The sequence below is a fragment of the Coptis chinensis genome, chromosome 3 (genome assembly GCF_015680905.1).
Source record: "Coptis chinensis isolate HL-2020 chromosome 3, ASM1568090v1, whole genome shotgun sequence".
In the NCBI taxonomy this organism is placed as follows: domain Eukaryota; kingdom Viridiplantae; phylum Streptophyta; class Magnoliopsida; order Ranunculales; family Ranunculaceae; genus Coptis; species Coptis chinensis.
In genome coordinates, this window is record NC_141458.1 from 88,188,420 (window position 1) to 88,207,192 (window position 18,773).

The 18,773-nt window shown below is 34.6% G+C and overlaps 1 protein-coding gene and 1 pseudogene across 1 annotated transcript; both read left to right on the forward strand.

Annotated features, from left to right (window-relative positions):
- Positions 1 to 855: 855 nt before the first annotated feature.
- LOC147511438 (autophagy-related protein 13b-like) lies at positions 856 to 3,844 on the forward strand (annotated as a pseudogene).
- Positions 3,845 to 17,170: 13,326 nt separating this feature from the next.
- LOC147511439 (uncharacterized) lies at positions 17,171 to 18,672 on the forward strand. Its single transcript, XM_086598459.1, has 5 exons — positions 17,171 to 17,194; positions 17,327 to 17,558; positions 17,660 to 17,736; positions 17,920 to 18,211; positions 18,446 to 18,672. Exons 1-5 carry the CDS (start codon positions 17,171 to 17,173, stop codon positions 18,670 to 18,672), a joined length of 852 nt encoding a protein of 283 aa, XP_086454585.1.
- Positions 18,673 to 18,773: the final 101 nt, after the last annotated feature.

Consider the following 18,773-nt stretch of genomic DNA (forward strand, 5'->3'; position numbering starts at 1 on the left):
ACATGTCATTATGGAATAAGTACTTAACTTTATAAATCTAATCGAACAATAAGAACAAGATATGATTGAATGAATAACAACTATTTTATTTATCTAATGAATGATATTCAATGATTTAAATAACTAATCTAAAATAAAGAATGAAACTAATTAATGGAATGAAAACTAAGTAATTAACTAATCTAGATCTATATTTTTCTAACCCTAAACTCCATTAACATTAGCTTCCTAACCTAACTACCTTTAACAAAGAGTCAAGCTTTTGTTTTTATACTTTCAGATCCAAAAATCGTGCATGGGCTTGGAGCCATATTTTGGGCCGGAAAATCGGGCCCAAAACCCAATTTCTTTAGTCCAAAATGGGCTATTCAGTTGCAGTTGGCTTCGACAGATGTTTTGTCCACTTCTGCTCCTCTGATTGGGCCAAGGCTTGGACCATTGGAAAGCTCTTTCTGAGCCGGTCGTTTTGACATAAGATACTCCCAATTCCGAGGTCTGAGTCCAAAGATACGGCCTTCGGAAGTTCTGCTGACTTGTGCACTGTTTCTGCCCGTGTTGACTTTTCAGTTTTTGACCGGGCTTTACAAAGGCTTTGTCTCCTTGAATCTTGGCCTTTATTCACAGAACTCCTTAGCAACCGACCTTTTCTCCTTTATCTCGCTAAAGTGGCACATTTCTGCACATAATAGACTTTGAAGCCTGAAATTCATAAAAACACGTAATCAGTATTAATTCTTAATTATTACTCATATAATTGGTCTAAAAGTATGATTGTTAAGGTGTTAAAACTACAGTTTTGGGCTCTTATCAACTGGTATTCCTGCCATTGTGTTTTTACCTACGGATAGAATATCGATGGCGCAATTGGTTCAACCTATTGCGAATGGTGCTTTTGTTTTGAGTCTTGATACGGATTTTCATGGCTGTATGGAGTTGATTAGGGAGATTACGGCTGAGTTGCCTATTTATCTTGTGAATTCTTTGAATTATTTGAGGCTGGAAAGGCAGAAAACAGGTGCGATCGAAATTTTGCAGCAGTTTGATTAGGAAGTACCGGATTGGGTTATTATTCCTGGAGGAAATCTTGGGAATATTTATGCTTTTTATAAAGGTTTTCATATGTGTAAAGAATTAGGACTTGTTGATAGGATGCCTAGGCTTGTGGTTGTTAGTACTGGTCATGGTCTGAAATTCACAGTCTAAAGCATATAACTATCGATTTGAATATTTATGCTGAATTCATGGATTAAAATAACACATGTTAACTAATACTATTAAAAAATCTAACAAGATTGAAAAAAAAATTATTGTCATGTGTACCTTTTCTTTGTAGTAGCTATAAATCCTTGTTTATGATGATAAGTTTTCTTAAAATTATAGGGTTAACGAATATTACTCCCCTAGATGGCCAATTACTTATCATCATAAACAAGGATTTAGAGCTACTACAAAGAAAAGGCCTAATTGGCCATCTAGGGGTGTTAATATTTGTTAACCCAAAATTATATTACTTGAGGCATTGTTGTGTTGTATTTATAGGTTTAAAAAGTCTTATTTTAGTTTTAGAAGTGCAGCTACTTTGGACTTGTACCGTGTGTAGAAGTTGAATTAAGCAATACTTATCCAAATTAGAAATAGATAACTATAGAAGTTCCCATCTTATTAACTGACAATAGAAACTTGAAAAGAGGTTCAAAAGCTTTTTTCATATAACGACATCCGAATTTAATTGAGACTCTTAGTTGGGCAGTTTTTTCTCCTACTTTTTCTTAATGCTCCTGCTGACGTGGACAACCCCAATGAGGCCGAATTGAGTTCAAGGGTATTAATGGATTAAAAAAAAGATGGCATCATCACATCATTGGTTCTTCTGAACCACTGAAAACCGAGCAAATAATAGCTGAGTTTTTTGCTAGAAGTTTACACATTATACTTGAATCAAGGTGGTGACCTTGTGTATCGTCATGTAATTATAGTGGAGAGCAGATTTTATTGTCGTCTCCATCTCCAACTTCGTCTTCTCATGTTAGGCCTAAAGATAAATGGTTTAATTTAGCACTTAAAGAATGTCCGGCGGTGTTAGAGAATCTTGACCTTTGGAGACAGAGTAATTTGGAACCTATGGTTGTTGATGTTGTATTAGTGAAGAGGCCAGTGGATATTGATCCTGTTGGTTTTTAACCTAGTGGGCAAGACCAGTTGTTTCCTAGTAGTTGGAATTCAAGGAGGGAAGGGTTTATGATCGAAACAAAGAGTGAGAGGATTATAGAGAGGTGGATTGTGCAGTATGAAAGCCAGAAGAGTGGTAAAGATTCTGGACGTGGGAATAAGAGTAATGGTGGTAATAGTTCTCATTCTTTGTATAAGAAGTCGATTATATTGTTAAGATCTTTGTATATGATTGTTAGGATATTACTTGCTTACAAACTATATCGATACTTGAATTCGTCTGCTCAGATCCATAATTTCAGTCTTGCTCATAAGGTGTCTTCTTTTGTTGAGCCTTTTACTCATAGAGAGGAGAAGGAGATGCATCATTTTGGATTTACACCTGTTGAAACTTCTTATGGTAGGATATTCCTATCTGTCTTGTATTGCCCGACATTGTCAGATGTGAACTCGGAACCATCGACACCTATGTCCCCACGGTTTATACCAGATTATGTTGGGAGTCCGACAACTAATCCCCTTAAGAGGTTCCCTTCTCCACCTTAGACTGTATTGGAGTCACAGGGGTCACCTTCTTCTTTGTTGTTTGCAAGGAGTTATAGCTGGAGTTATGGCGTTTTCAGAGACTCCGTTCCTTCAATATCTCCCTAACCATCACCAACATACTCAAATTCCCATGTTATACCTTCTAAACTCAGTTCCCATCAACCCCAACTTGGGAGTGTGCCACACAATACACCTGAGAATTTATACTCCTATGATGCAGCTTTGGCTAATAAGAATATAAGTTTTGATGAATTCTGGCCAACTCCTATGTTCTCTCCATCTCTTTCCCCATTCCCACCCACTTATATCATAGCCAATCATTTATCTAATGCTCTTTTACGCACTGAAAGTGCTCCATTCAGCATCCCCATAGCCAATCTTGGCAAGAGTTCAGCATTACCTGGCAAATATTTTTGGACATTATCCTATTTAAACATCATATATTCAATTAAATATATCAATATAACATAAATCTATCATTGAAGTCCCATTTAACTATTGAAATTTAAATAAGTTGAACAGGAGGAAATAATGAAATAATCCCAAGTAAAATAAAATAAAAAAATCTATTCGTTTGTTGCTAATGTATATTGTCAAGTGTTCTTCACCATTTTCTAATACTCCATCATTCTCTTCACTGTCACTGATGTATATTGTTTTGTGTTCTTCACTCTTTGCCATTTCTGCATTCTTATCTTGACCTTTTGGAATGGTTGTCCTGAGTTCTTTGTTTTCTTGTTCAAATTTCATGATGTCATTGTGGAGATATTGATTCATTTCAAAAAATTGTCTATTAGCTTCCTTTAGTTCATTTATTTCTTTTTTTGCGTCATTCCTTATCTTTCGGAGTTCTTTGTTTTCTTTCTTAGCTTCTTGGAGTTCTTTGAAATTATAATCTCTAACTTCATATTGATACACGTTGTAGAGTAATTGTATAGCTTGTTCTGCTGCTTCGTTCTCTGATTCGATTTCACAATTTTGTACAGTTCCACAAAATGATTCCAATGTGTCTCTTTCTTCGTATATCTTGTCATACTCATCCGCATCCTCTTTCATGATTTCTTTCAATATTGGTACGTCCACAATAACTGTAGAAGAATATTTGTTAACTTTCAATGTGGTCTTGTAAATTGGTGGTGTGTAAATTCCGTTCCTTATTAGGACCACTTCCAATATTGCTTTTCATGATATTGGCATCTATCACTGTTTCGTATTCCATTTTTTTTTTCTGCGTATATGAAATTCAATGTCCTGCAAAATGAATAAGAATTCAGATAAGTTTAGCATTTATTGGTATATTATTATTTGTGTAAAACTTAAAAACTGAAAAACAAAATCTAAACTACTAAAATAATCTCAACTTGTTAATAAGCTATCATGAATGACCTTACAAAACACCTTATTACCTGATTGTAGTGATTCTACTACTTTGCAAAAGAAAATAAAATTTAGCTATTTTTTTAATGAAAGAGGAATTAAACAATTAGTTGAGAAGGGAAATTTTCTTTATAACCACTCTTTATTTTGATTATGAGTAGTCGTTTCAATTGATATGTTGTTACTTACTAACCAATTCAATTTGCTTCTACATAACTTGAATACTTCACCCATACACATTAAGAGCCAAAAAAATATAACAATAAAATACATCAATGTTCAGCTTTGCATATGTCAATGTGAACTTAGCGGGAATGAGATTGGCATATATCAAAAGCTCATTGAGCAATAGAGAGGTAGCTAGACAAAAAACTCTATTTATCATTTAAAAAAAAAAAAAAAAAAAACCATTGGCTGGAATAATTTCCATTGGCATATATCAAAAGCTCATTGAGCAATAGAGATGTTGTTGATGAAATATAAATAGATCCTAATAGAATTCCTAGTAAACTTCCATCATAAAAGAAACAACTAAAGTAAGGTAATAGACCTAATTGAATCAAATGAAAACACTTAAACACATTGATCAATTTAAAATAAGTGTACGAACATCTCCTTGATTTATTTTTTCTTTGTTCATGTCATATATGTGTCTCTGTGTGACTTTTAGTGTTTAGTATAATGAATTCCTAGAGCAATATAATTACGTACCTTTGTCCAGTGTTTACTATGGGGATGATTGTAGTAATGATAAACAAAAGTTAAAGAAAGAAAATTTAGGAGAATAAAACCAAAGATGCAGTAGAGTTTTACCTTTTTATCCTAAGCTTTTGTTATCTTTGCCAACTTATCCATGGTGATGTTATTATATATATACACACACACAATATGGACTCCACGCATATAGAAGTCTAATACAATGGGAACTCTATTATCCTATTTTAAACTTGTACGACTTGTCTTTATTACAAAGATATCAATATTGGAATAAGGACTGGATATGGACTTTAGGATGTAATCTTGATTAAAAAGAAATGAAAAGTATTAAAGTTTTTGGGTTGGACCCAAAACATTTATTAGGTGTTATAGTTTTTGGCTTTAGGATGTAATCTTGTATGTTATTTCTGATGTTTATTGATGTTGTGATCAAATACTAATTAAGTCAAGTTTAGATTCATAAAGAATGGTCTGTTCTAGAATAATAACTTGTACTGTTGCTGTTGTTGCTTCCATTCCCTAATATCTTTGACTTGGAGATAGAATTGAAGGCGTTGAATGAGATCTTGATGGCGGGTGGGTCAAAGGCTGAGAATTCTCTCTATCTAAGTATGAATAAAATTATACTAATATAAATTAAAATGGTAAATTCAACTAAGAAAAGATAATTTCTTCGTATTTAAAACAAAGTAACTAATATTCAGAATAATAAGTTTTCAATCGGATTGCAGTTCTAGTTGATTGAGTCTTTTTCTAGGTGAGAGTCTGGGCAATATCATTAGCTATTGCAATCATTGGAGTCTTTGATAATGTTGACTATTTCCGCATATTTTGTACCAATTTTCTTCAAATCGATGTTCTGTTTCTCCAAATCAATTAATTGTTGCCGAGCACCAATGTGGTGAACTTGAAGAGATTGGAGTAGTACACTTAGATACTGATTTGTCTCTTCATGATTGTTTATTTGGATTGTTGCTTCTACAACTTGACTACGTCTCATCAATAATTCTTTGAAGTTGAAGTCTCTGATTTCAAATTCATAGATATGATGCATATAACCAAGTGCTTCTTCAGCTGCTGCATTTTCTGATTTCAATTGTGTTACTTCGGGAGTTCTTGTGAAAGTTTTAGTCATTTCTTCGTTTGTAGCTAAAACCGGTACTTGTATAGTCACATTTGAAGTAAATTTCTCTCCATCTAAAATGGTGTTGTATATAGGTTCTTCATAAATACTGAATGATAGTAGTACGGCATTTAGTATTGTTCTTCTTGAAGCTTGAATAACTCTGGTGTAATCCATTTCTCTGCAATAAACAATTTTATCAAGATTAGCAGTATGTACGTCTTAGTTTAGAATTTTTATAGTAGAATTAACGACAGCTAAGTGTGCAAGGAGGCAATTTTTTTAAATGATTAGGGATTTGATGTTGTTGTTTGAAAATTAGGTGGTTGAGTTTAGTGTTGCAAAAGAGACAGAAGATTTTTGAAATTAAATGTCAATGAAGGAGTCATTGACGCATATAATAAGCTTTTCTCATGGCTTCCCACAAATTGAGGTGATGACAGTTTGAAGTAACTATTTCATAAAGTATAAGCTACAACATTAAGCCATCATAAATTTTGAAAGAATTGTTAGACTGTTGAATGATAATATCAATTTTGCTATATAAACAATAAAGACTACACATTTTAGGTGACCAAATATTCCAATAAATGACATCATAAAAGAAACGACTAAAGTAAGGTAATAGACCTAATTGAATCGAATGAAAACTCTTAAACACATTGATCAATTTAAAATAAGTATACGAACAGCTCCTTGCTCAATGAAAAATCATACGTCTGCGCCTCAGTCTAGGCGGGTCCTTTGAATTTTAATTTCCAAAATCTAGAGTCCAATATACTGTGTCACTTCCAAGCAAGGATAGTCCCTTCGTTCACTCTACTTGAATTGGCTTTCAGTGGTACAAAGCCCTACTCAAGTTGGGTGAATCGAAAATATGGTAGATTACCTAGGTGTTGAAGATTAGAGATATAATTACGTACCTTTGTCCAGTGTTTACTTTAGGGATGATTATAGTAATGGTTCTGATGAATTGATAAACAAAAGTTAAAGAAAGAAAATTTAGGAGAATATAATCAAAGATGCAGTAAAGTTTCCCCACAAAAGAGCTGATAACAAAAGCTTATAATAATAAGGTAAAACTCTACTGCATCTTTGGTTATATTCTCCTAAATTATCTTTCTTTAACTTTTGTTTATCAATTCATCAGAACCATTACTACAATCATCCCCAAAGTAAAGACTGGACAAAGGTACGTAATTTTATCTCCAATCTTCAACACCTAGGTAATCTACCATATTTTCGATTCACCCAACATGAGTAGGGCCTTGTACCACTGAAAGCCAATTCAAGTAGAGTGAACGAAGGGACTATCCTTGCTTGGAAGTGACACAGTATATTGGACTCTGGATTTTGGAAATTCAAATTCAAAGGACCCGCCCAGACTGAGGCGCAGACGTATGATTTTTCATTGAGCAAGGAGCTGTTCGTATACTTATTTTAAATTGATCAAGGTGTTTAAGAGTTTTCATTTGATTCAATTAGGTCTATTACCTTACTTTAGTCGTTTCTTTTATGATGTCTTTTATTGAAATATTTGGTCACCTAAATTGTGTAGTCTTTATTGTTTATATAGCAAAATTGATATTATCATTCAACATTCTAATAGCTTCTTTCAAACAACAGCATCAAATCCCTAATCATTTAAAAAAATTGCCGCCTTGCACACTTAGTTGTTGTTAATTCTACTATAAACATTCTAAACTAAGACGTACATATTGTTATTCTTGATAAAATTGTTTATTGCAGAGAAATGGATTACACTAGAGTTATTCAAGCTTCAAGAAGAACAATACTAAATACCATACTACTATCACTCGATATTTATGAAGAACCTATATACAACACCATTTTAGATGGAGAGAAATTTACTTCAAATGTGACTATACAAGTACCAGTTTTAGCTACAAATGAAGAAATGACTAAAACTTTCACAAAAACTCCCGAAGTAACATAGTAGAAATCAGAAAATGCAGCAATTGAAGAAGCACTTGGTTATATGCATCATATCTATGAATTTGAAATCAGAGACTTCAACTTCAAAGAATTATTGATGAGACGTAGTCAAGTTGCAGAAGCAACAATCCAAATAAACAATCTTGAAGAGACAAATCAGTATCTAAGTGTACTACTCCAATCTCTTCAAGTTCACCACGTTGGCGTTCAGCAACAATTCATTGATTTGGAGAAATAGAACATCGAATTGAAGAAAACTGGTACAAAATATGCGAAAATAGTCAACATTATCAAAGACTCCAATGATCGCAACAGCTAATGATATTGCCCAGACTCTCACCTAGAAAAAGACTCAATCGAGTAGAACTGCAATCCGATTGAAAACTTATTATTCTGAATATTAGTTACTTTGTTTTAAATACGAAGAAATTATTTTTTCTTAGTTGAATTTACCATTTTAATTTATATTATAGTATAATTTTATTCATACTTGGATAGAGAGAATTCTCAGCCTTTGAGCCACCCGTCATCAAGATCTCATTCAACGCCTTCAATTCCGTCTCAAAGTCAAAGATATTAGGGAATGGAAGCAACAACAGCAGCAGTACAAGTTATTATTCTAGAACGGATCATGTTTTATGAATCTAAACTTGACTTAATTAGTATTTGATCACAACATCAATAAACATCATAAATAACATACAAGATTACATCCTAAAACCAAAAACTATAACACCTAATAAATGTTTTAGGTCCAACCCAAAAACTTTAATACTTTTCATTTCTTTTTAATCAAGATTACATCCTAAAGTCCATATCCAGCCCTAATTCCAATATTGATATCTTTGTAATAAAGACAAGTCGTACAAGTCCAAAACAGGATAATAGAGTTCCCATTGTATTAGACTTCTATATGCGTGGAGTCCCTATTATGTGTGTGTATATATATAACATCACTATGGATAAGTTGGCAAAGATAACAAAAGCTTAGAATAAAAAGGTAAAACTCTACTACATCTTTGGTTTTATTCTCCTAAATTTTCTTTCTTTAACTTTTGTTTATCATTCATCATAACCATTACTACAATCATCCCCAGAGTAAACACTGGACAAAGGTACGTAATTATATTGCTCTAGGAATTCATTATACTAAACACTAAAACTCGCACAGAGACACATATAGGACATGAACAAAGAAAAAATCAATCAAGGAGATGCTCATACACTTATTTTAAATTGATCAACGTTTTTAAGTGTTTTAAGGGAAAAAAAAGTGTAGTCGGTTACCATGTGTTGGGCATCATACTGCTACTTTTTCATTTGATTCCTTAAATAGAGATCCCTCAGAGGAGATGATTTCTACAGCAGTGCAAGCAAATGCAAACATCAACAAAGACAAATAATATGAGACAAACGCAACAAAAGTTCCAATTTCCAATGAAAGTTTGATACCAACTTTTCCTTCTTCTTTTTGGTTAAGAGAAAAACACTAACCTGTTAAGTGAAAACTACACTGCAAAACAAAAGTGGGTAAGTGAATGCAATCAATTGGAAAAATCAGTACTGAATGGAAAACTATACAGTTAAAAAATACATATACTTACAGAAGTCTAGAGCTTTGAGACCGATACCAAGGTCTTTAGACGAATTACATACATATACATACAACCATTTCGGCAATAGCCCAACATAAGGTTATACATACTGGCACTATTTGTCCACACATATAAAGAAATTTTAAAAAAAATGATACGAAAAAAAAATGAATGATTAAAGAACGATCTAAACATTGAGGCATACTTAGTTCACTATAAAATAGGAGTTCAGTCAAATTTCGTGAAACTGGAAACCCGACAATACCCAAAGATAGTATATATTCCTGAAGCAAACTTAATCATAAAAGAGCTCTATTCACGCGCACATTTGAAAGAAAATGATTATTACATTCTTTAAGTTAAGTGTGATACTACGAGCAGGTTCCGTTTACCACACTTTTCATACCATATTTTATACCACACCTCACAACTTTACTTACAACATGAATTATAACCTAGTTTTTTGTGGATGTATTCAACTGACCATGAAGATCACCTCTATAAAATTTCACCTCATTTGATAATGTTTAACTATGTCAAAACATGATTGCAAAATCAAAAAATCTAAACTGTTAAAAAAAATTCAAAGTTTACAACAGCTTTTAACTAGGTTAGAGATTTCCAAATGAGATGAATTTTTGTGGAGATGTTATCTATGGTTAGTAGATCATATCCACAAATTATTAGCGCTTAATTCGCTTTGTAAGGGGGTGTGGTATAAACTATGGTATAAAAAGTATGGTAAACGGAACCTGCTCGGTGATACTAAGAAGTACTACAGATTTATCGACTGAGATTACTCTTGTAGTGTGTAGTAAGTTTGGCAAGGTTTTGAGTTTTTGAAAACTCTGGAGTGTTATTGTAGAAAAACTTGGGAGTGCTATTGTAAAAAGCACTTCCATAGACTTCCCACTTTCACAGTCTATTGTTTATTCCCCCCTCCCCCTTCTACTTGTAAAAAGAAAATAAAAGAATTAGTTTGGAGTTTGCACTGATATCATGCATCTTGCTATGTAATTCAATCATTCGATCAGTGGTTTAATAGTGTTCTCATCCATTCTTTAGAAAAGTCTGGTTAAAGGTCTCTTTAGTTTTTTCTTATCACTCCATCTAGTTGTGTTTTGTGGCTGCTTCATGAATTTTTATCAAGATGTTTTCATTATTTTGAAGGGATTTTGGTGGAAAGCTACTGGTGGAAGGACAAATATTGGAGCCACTCAAGAGTTAAGGTAGTTGGGCATTGCGCTAATAAAAATCAAAGAGTTATATTAGAAATTTAAAATGGAAACACACTATTAGGTTTTCAGGGTTGCAATCCTTGGAATTGAATTCTTACAATTTTATACAATCAGTGATGCATCAATAATTTGCTGAAAATGAATAAGTGCATAAGAAATGAGAAAGAAAAATAATAAGTACATACCAATTATCCTTCAAGAATTGTGTTAAGCTTGTTCGGATCATTGTATAATCGCTGACATTATACTTTTTTCCAGCATTGAGCTTGTAGTGATTGAAAGGCAGACACAAAAAAAGATATGAGATTGTTTAGTGATATTGAACATAAAGGAAAACAGTTTGAACTTAAAATAATATGAAAGAGTTTGAATCAATAGAAGTTTATTATTATTGATGAATATATCATACACTTTGAGACATTCGTGATAGATCTAATGCTTCAAGTAAATACTTTTTGCTCTAGACCCTCAAAGCACCTTAATCTCAGTGCTCAATTTGAGCTATTTGACAAAGAAGTATCATTAATTAGTAAAATAGGTACGGAGTATTTACTATGATTGCTAATTTCTTGAACTTGTTCATGGCCGAGAATTGCTTCAAGCGAGATAAGACAGCTGAGTCAAGAGGCTCGCTCATCAGGAGCTACACGATCGACCCGAACCCAAGGGTGAACTTCAATAAGACATAATACAAACTAATACACCAAAAATATTTGCAATTACAAACAATAATCATAGTCTCATAGACAATTTGATTATAGAAAGTTGCACCATCTATAAGTTCTTCGAATACACAAACACAGGAAAAAGCTCTGTATCGATCTGATATCTTAACCTAGCAGTACAGTTCAGTGAAAACAAAACTTACCAGCAAGAACACAAACAAAATTTTAAAATTCCTATTATTGTTATAGGTCATTATCCAAGAACCTATATGAAGCTTTAGGATTTGGACTCTCTCAATAATAGCGGTATTGTGTTCGCATTGAAAGTGAAAACAGTAATGACATATGTTTTCTTGACAGAGCTCCAGGACCAGATGGACTTCAAATGTGTGTTTATAAAAGGTGTTGGCATTTCTTTAAATCTGATTTCATGGACGTAGTGCGGGAGTTTTAAGATCAATTGACCATGGACAAAAGAAACAATAGTACTTTCATCACACTCATACCTAAGAAACCCGACGCTACATCTTTAACGGATTTTAGACCGATTAGTCTTGTCGGTAGAATCTACAAGATAATATCTGAAGTCCTCGCCACTAGAATCAAAAGGGTGCTACCATCAATTATTTCACAGCAGCAACAGTGTGCCTTTGTTGGGGGTCGACAGATCTTAGATGGGCCTATGATAGCTAATGACTGTATTGATACTCGACTTAAGAATAAGGATAATGGAGTTGTGTGCAAGGTGGATATATCAAAAGCATATGATCATGTGAACTGGGAGTTTTTGAATTATTTGTTAAAGAGGATGGGGTTTGGGAAAAGATATAGGAATTGGATTATGACTTGTATTACTTCTGCCTCTTTTTTGGTGCTTGTCGAAGGATCTCCTGCTGGGTATTTTCGCAACCAGAGAGGCTTGTGTCAAGGGGATCCTATTTCTCCTTTTCTCTTTAACATTGTAATGGAGGCATTAAATAGATTGGTCATTAAAGCAAGAGATTTGGGCTATATTAGAGGGTGTAAAGCAGCAGCGAATGGTCATGAAGTTGTTGTTCTTCAATTCGAAGATGATACTCTCTTCTTGCTTAATGCTTCTGTCTCACAGTTGCTTATTATCAAAGCAGTGTTGCTTATTTTCCAAGCCGTTTGGGTCTGAAAACAAACATGGCAAAGACTTCTATTCTCGCGGTTGGGAAGGTAGAACACTTGGCTGAGTTATCTCAAGCAATGGGGTGTGCTGTCGAACAACTCCCTTGTAAGTATCTAGGTATACCTCTTGGGTCAACTTACAGAAACAAGAAGGCATGGGAGCCAGTCATCGATACAGTTCAAAGGAGACTCGGTGGATGGAGGTGTAAACTAATGTCTAAAGGGGCGCGTTTGATCCTTGCCAGTAGTGTTCTCTCAAATTTATCCATTTATGTCATGTCTTTACTTTGTATTCCGAAAGGTGTGGCTGAAATTATTGAATGATTGATTCGTGACTTTATTTGGGGATCTTCGGATGAACAAAGGAAATACCATCTAGTAGATTGGGAGAAAGTCTGTTTACCCAAAGAAGATGGGGGGTCTCGGGCTGCGAAAACTTGTAGTCATGAATCAAGCTCTACTTGGGAGATGGCTATAGAGATACATGGTGGAAGAAAACTCTCTTTGGCATGCTGTGATTTGTGCAAAGTATAGCAATGACAACCAAAGATGGTGGCCCAAGGAAACAACTCAATCTCACGGTTGTAGCCTTTAGAGAGGCATACTGAAGGTACTGCCGTATTTTAAGAGTGGGAAATGGGCAGAAATGCTTATTTTGGAAGAATGTATGGCTCAGTGAAGTGCCTCTGGCTGACCAATTCCCTCTTATTTTTCAAGCGTCCACTAATAAAAAGGGATATGTTCATGAGTTTGGACACATGCAGAATGGTCATTTTGCATGGAATTTGTTTTTGAGAAGATGTTTGAATGATTGGGAAGTCTAACAATATGCTAATCTAACCGTGTTACTCGAGACAGTCCAATTGAATGATGAAGTGGACAGTTGCTTATGGCGGTGGACCAAGACCAACACCTTTTCTGTTAGCTCTTTCTATGATAAAATCCGTGAATATGATCGTCCTCCGGAACAAATATCCACCCCTTTTCCTTCAAGAGTTGTCTGGAAAATCCCTATTCCTCTAAAAGTGAAGTTCTTCTTTTGGTGTGTCATGCTTGGGAGCACCTTAATGGAGGATACTCTAGTTCGTAGAGGTACGATGGTTTCTCCCATTTGTACTATGTGTAATATGCTTATGGAGAGCATTAGTCATGTGTTCTTGCATTGCCGCTTTGCTTTGGAGGTATGGACTCTCATGCTCCAACCAATGGTTATGGCGTTTCCTTTGCTAGCGCAAGCCGCTTTAGTAGAAGAATTTCTTGCAAATTGGCCGAGAAGAAGAGGGAAGAGTTTTGGATCGATTATTTGGAGTCTATTACCATATGTTGTTATTTGGGTAATATGGAAGAACATAAATCATCATATTTTCAGGAATAAAGAATGTTCAGTCTCACAAACGGCTAGGGAGATCAAAGGGGTGTTGTGGTATTGGATGTCTAATTATGAGAAAAGGCGACAATACCAATTCAGGAACTTGGTACTGGATTGGCCTCATGTGATAATGGTCGACTCTGGGGATGTACTATTCTAGGGATGTTATTTTCTTTTAGTTCCCTGTATGTTTTCCTTTCAGTTTCAGAACTTGTTATGTTCTCAATCACTAACTGTAACAGTGCTTTGCACGTCCTTTCCAATAAATTCTACTTAAAAAAAAAAAGGTTTTCTTGAGAAAACAGTAATGAACCAAAACTAATATAGAGTGCTCTATCCACACTAATCATAATGAACATTACAATATACGAATAATAAATTTCACATATTATTTTTTAACAAATTTACATATAATGCATTGAAAACTGATTAAAAAATTCAAATTGCAGAGATGCGATTCTAAGGTATAGCATACACGAACTATTGAAACATAGAGTCAACCTTAAGCTAAGAAACATAGAGTTGGCAAATGGAAAAAACTTCACATTTTCTCCCATTCTATGACTCAGCTTATATCTGAAGGAAAAAAGATCATATGAACTATTTGTTTTAGATATCTATCCATAAGGTTTTCACTATCTAAGAGATCCTTTTATGATAATAGAAAGGTTAAGAATGTGCAACAGTTACAAACCTCCATAAACCCTTCTATTAGAACTTTATATATACTCTTTATTCATGCCTCCCTATCTGATTTCATCAAGTTATTAAAAACAAACTCAAGCTACTTTAAGCCTTAGTCCCTTGTATGCTTATGCCTCACAGAGGAAACATTGAGTTCAAAGAATAACCTGAGGAGTAGCCAACTCAAGAGTCCTAGGGACAGTTATACTTGGAACTGCATTATGTCAACCAAAAGATAGATGTATAAATTGAAACTAATCGAGCAGTATCGTGTAAAGAAACATAAATGTAGACTTGAAATTATAAAAATAAGAAATAGAAAAAAGAAAAGAAAAAGAATCTTACACTTCTTAAATTTTAATTTCACCTGCAAATAAGCATCTTGCATGACACCTTGAATCCTCCTCATATCGGCATCCTTTGCTTTAGACCTAAATATCATTGAAATTCTAGGGAGGAACAGCCATCAGCAAGGACTGAATCTGATGCTGATAAATGAACATTGGTCTTCATTTTCAGTTTTCTTATCACTTGGATTGTCTAAAACAAAGGTAGCTCCATTGGATTCAGTAGAACATGCCAATCTTTCCATCTCAAGGAAATCATCCATAAGTTCCAGCCGATTCATGTTCTCAGCCTTGACAGGTTTGTCAATGTTCCTCCCCCTCTTAACTTGTGAGAGTCAGAAACTAAGGTCGTAGCCCAAGAATCTGTGCAGCTTCCTTCCTCGTCCCTCCCATCTTCAGACATAGACATCGGGCTTAGTGGATTACTTTCACTATCAATAGGTGTCTGAACATTCAATCTTGAGGAGTTTCTTTGCTGATCAACAGACTCTAGCTGTGCTTCTAAACTTCTAAGCTTGCTCATTGTGTTAGTACACATATTTCTCGACGCCTGCAGTTCACTGTTACGTTTTGCCAAGGCTTTTTTCAGCATTTTCATTTCTTCCTCCATCTCCAAACATCGTCCCATGAGTTCTAAGATACCAATTACATTTGGTGTCATGTGTGTGGTGTGCAAAACTTAATCTAGGCACTCAAGGAAGCGAGATGTGGAATGGAGTTTTGTTTGTGCTCATCATCCTCAAAACAATTGTGGCCATTACTAATACCTTCCCAACAAATTCATGTAACAGAAGAACCAGAAGAACCGTAATAGGGTGATGTAGAAGATGGATAAAAGATAACTTACCGTGAACTTTTTGAAACCGAGGGTAATACTTTGGAATGTTTTTGATCAACATCCAGCAAATTAATCTTGATAGGATGAGATTAGGATGGGAGGGAAGAGGAAGAATAAGTTTTGTTTGGGTTTTGAAAAAAGGTGTGATGGGTTTTAGATAGTGTATGTGAATTCTTTTCTAGGTTTTGTTTCTGTTTTTTTCTGCCATGATTTTTTGGTTTTCTACTTAAGAAGAAAGTCGGATTTTGTGGAGTCGAGTTAAACTTCTTTTAATTTTTTTCTCCTATTTTTTCGTAATCCCCTTGTCAACCGACGTGGACACATTTAGAAGGCTAGAAAAGGGACTGCTATATCAAAGACCATGAATACTGAGTAGTTGAGAATGCTCCCAGTGACCCACATCAGCCCCCCCTTTTTTCTCTTAGACTGACACATCAGATTTTACAATAATTCGGCATAAAAAAAGGAATTCTACGCCCTTTTTTTTGCCCTTTTTTTGCTGATTTCAATTGTTCGTAACCCAAAATAGATTAAAAACAAAACAAAACCCCTCTTTCCATACTCTCTTTTCAATTGCATCTCTTCAAACTCTTTCTCTTATTCTTCTTCCAAACTCTCCGCATATGGAGAGTTTTTTTTTTTTTTTTTTCGTGAAGGATTTTGTGTTTTTATCTTTTGTTTGGAAGAAGAATAAGAGAGAGAGTTTGAAGAGATGCAATTGAAAATAGAGTATGGAAAGAGGGGTTTTTTTTTTTTTTTTTACCTATTTTGGATTACGAACAATTGAAATCAGCAAAAAAAGGGCAAAAAAAAAAGGGCGTAGAATTCCTTTTTTTATGCCGAATTATTGTAAAATCTGATGTGTCAATCTAAGAGAAAAAAAAGGGGGGCTGACGTGGGTCACTGGGAGCATTCTCAACTACTCAGTATTCATAGTCTTTGATATCTTAAAAAAAAAACACTTCACCGGGATTTCATGTATGTGTTGGGAGTGGTGGCGAGAGATTACTGCCCGAGTGGTACACTGAGAAAGGTAATATGTGTGTGTGTGTTTTTTTTCCTTGAATGAATTGGTTTGTCCTCCAATGATATATAATACTAATCCGTTGCCAGTTGCTTTGATCTACGTAATACTTTTTTAAACTTTTCGATTTAATCTCTTTATCTCACATTTAATATGTGTGTTTACAGGCATAGAATTGATTCTTAGCACTGAAATAGTAAAGGCGGAACCAAAATTTCCCAAATTTTTAATACCCACAGATCTTTCTTGAAATTTATGATGAGAAAAAAAAAAAAAAAAGAAGTAAATAAAAAACCGGTTCGGGTTCCAGGTGGATCTTCCTCTTCAAGCCGTATTAGGAAAGAGATTTTGGAACTTGGGTTTCCAGATGATGGGTGCGAAATCAAGAATTCAGGTGGTGATTCTGCTTATTATGAGAATAGTAAAGCTAAACTTGATCAGCTTTCGCTCCGGTAAAGTTTAGTTACAATTAACAAATTTAGTTTCATTTAATGTTTTTGGGTATTCATTGAGTTATGTTTTCCAGGCTTATGATGCATCAAGAGTGAATGTGTCAGGAATTGGTGACGATTTTAATGATAATTTTATTTATGGAGTTGCGGCGAATACGGTTGGTGTGAAGGTTCAGAAATTTGTTGGTCCAGAAGTATCGGCTTTACTTGACCATTATAGTGACATGGCTCGATTTGGTTCGGATGTGGAGGACTTGGAAGAGGATTTTGTTGTGCAGGCAAATGTTCCGGAAGAAGGAGAGGGTGGTAAGTTTGGATGAGAACATAAATTTGAATGAAGAGCGCATAGTAAGCAATGAGCGTGCGGATAATGTTTTTCAGGGAGACTTGGTTCATGATTTGGATAGTTTACAAGAAGATATATAGCAAATTTGTTGAGGAGAAGCCAAGAGTTCAACGTCTTTTAGATGAACAATTTGACATGGTAAATTTTTATTTTCTTATGGAAGTAATGTCAATGAGGCTGCCTAATTTTTTTTTGAAACCATTATTCTGTCTTTTTTTTTAAAACAAAACAACTATAGTAACAAAGCTTCCAAATGCAAGGGTAGCTTTGTTGGTAACCTTGCATTGGAAATGCTCTAACAGTTTGACTGTTTTGTTGCAGCTCACACTTCGGGAGTACGAGACGGAAAGTGATAGTGAATTAAATGGTTCTGTTGTTGCCGAGGACGAAAGCCTTGTAGATAAACTTAATTTTTCCCTTAAAGGCCATGTTAAAGATGAACTAGAACTTGATGCCAAGTATAAAATTCCTGCGGATATCGTTTGTGAAAATGAGGGGTCAAAAAATGGTGAAGCTGGGGAGTCATCTGCTAAGTTGATTCGGCGGTGTGCAGAATATGGCGAGATGTGTGATGATGATGATGATGAGGTAGTACTAGTGGAGGAAAGTAGTGGTGAGTCTGAGTTGTGGGACTATGACTTTGTGAGACTATTGTATCTACATATTCAAATCTGGGTAACCATCTAGGGAAAATAGAAGTTCCAAGGATTGGCACTCATATAATTACTCTTCGAGGAAAGCAGAAGCTCCCAGTGGATAATGTCAAAGAAATGGTGAGTCTGAGTTGTGGGATTGTGACTCTGTGAGACTATTGTATCTACATATTCAAATCTGGATAACCATCTAGGGAAAATAGAAGTTCCAAGGATTGGCACTCATGTAATTACTTTTCGAGGAAAGCAGAAGCTCCCAGTGGATAATGTCAAAGAAGCTCGAGGATCAAGATCTGATAAGCAGAAGAAGAAACGACATGGTGACGAATCAAAGGAGGAAAAGAAAGAAAGGAAATCAGTGAAACAACAGGGCATGGAATCAAAGGAGGAAAAGAAACAATGGAAGGTCACTCAATTCTAACACTTTTCTATTTAAATTATTGATTTACATTTGAAAACACTATGCACAACTCTTTTTCTCTCTTTGATTTGAAAATTGATTCTATTAAATTCATTTTTTTT

Coding starts and splice junctions, on each gene's coding strand:
- LOC147511439 (XM_086598459.1), top strand. CDS start 17,171: ATGGGTGCGAAATCAAGAATTCAG. Junction 17,195..17,326: donor GTGCGAAATCAAGAATTCAG/GTGGTGATTCTG, acceptor TATGTTTTCCAG/GCTTATGATGCATCAAGAGT. Junction 17,559..17,659: donor TCCGGAAGAAGGAGAGGGTG/GTAAGTTTGGAT, acceptor TGATTTGGATAG/TTTACAAGAAGATATATAGC.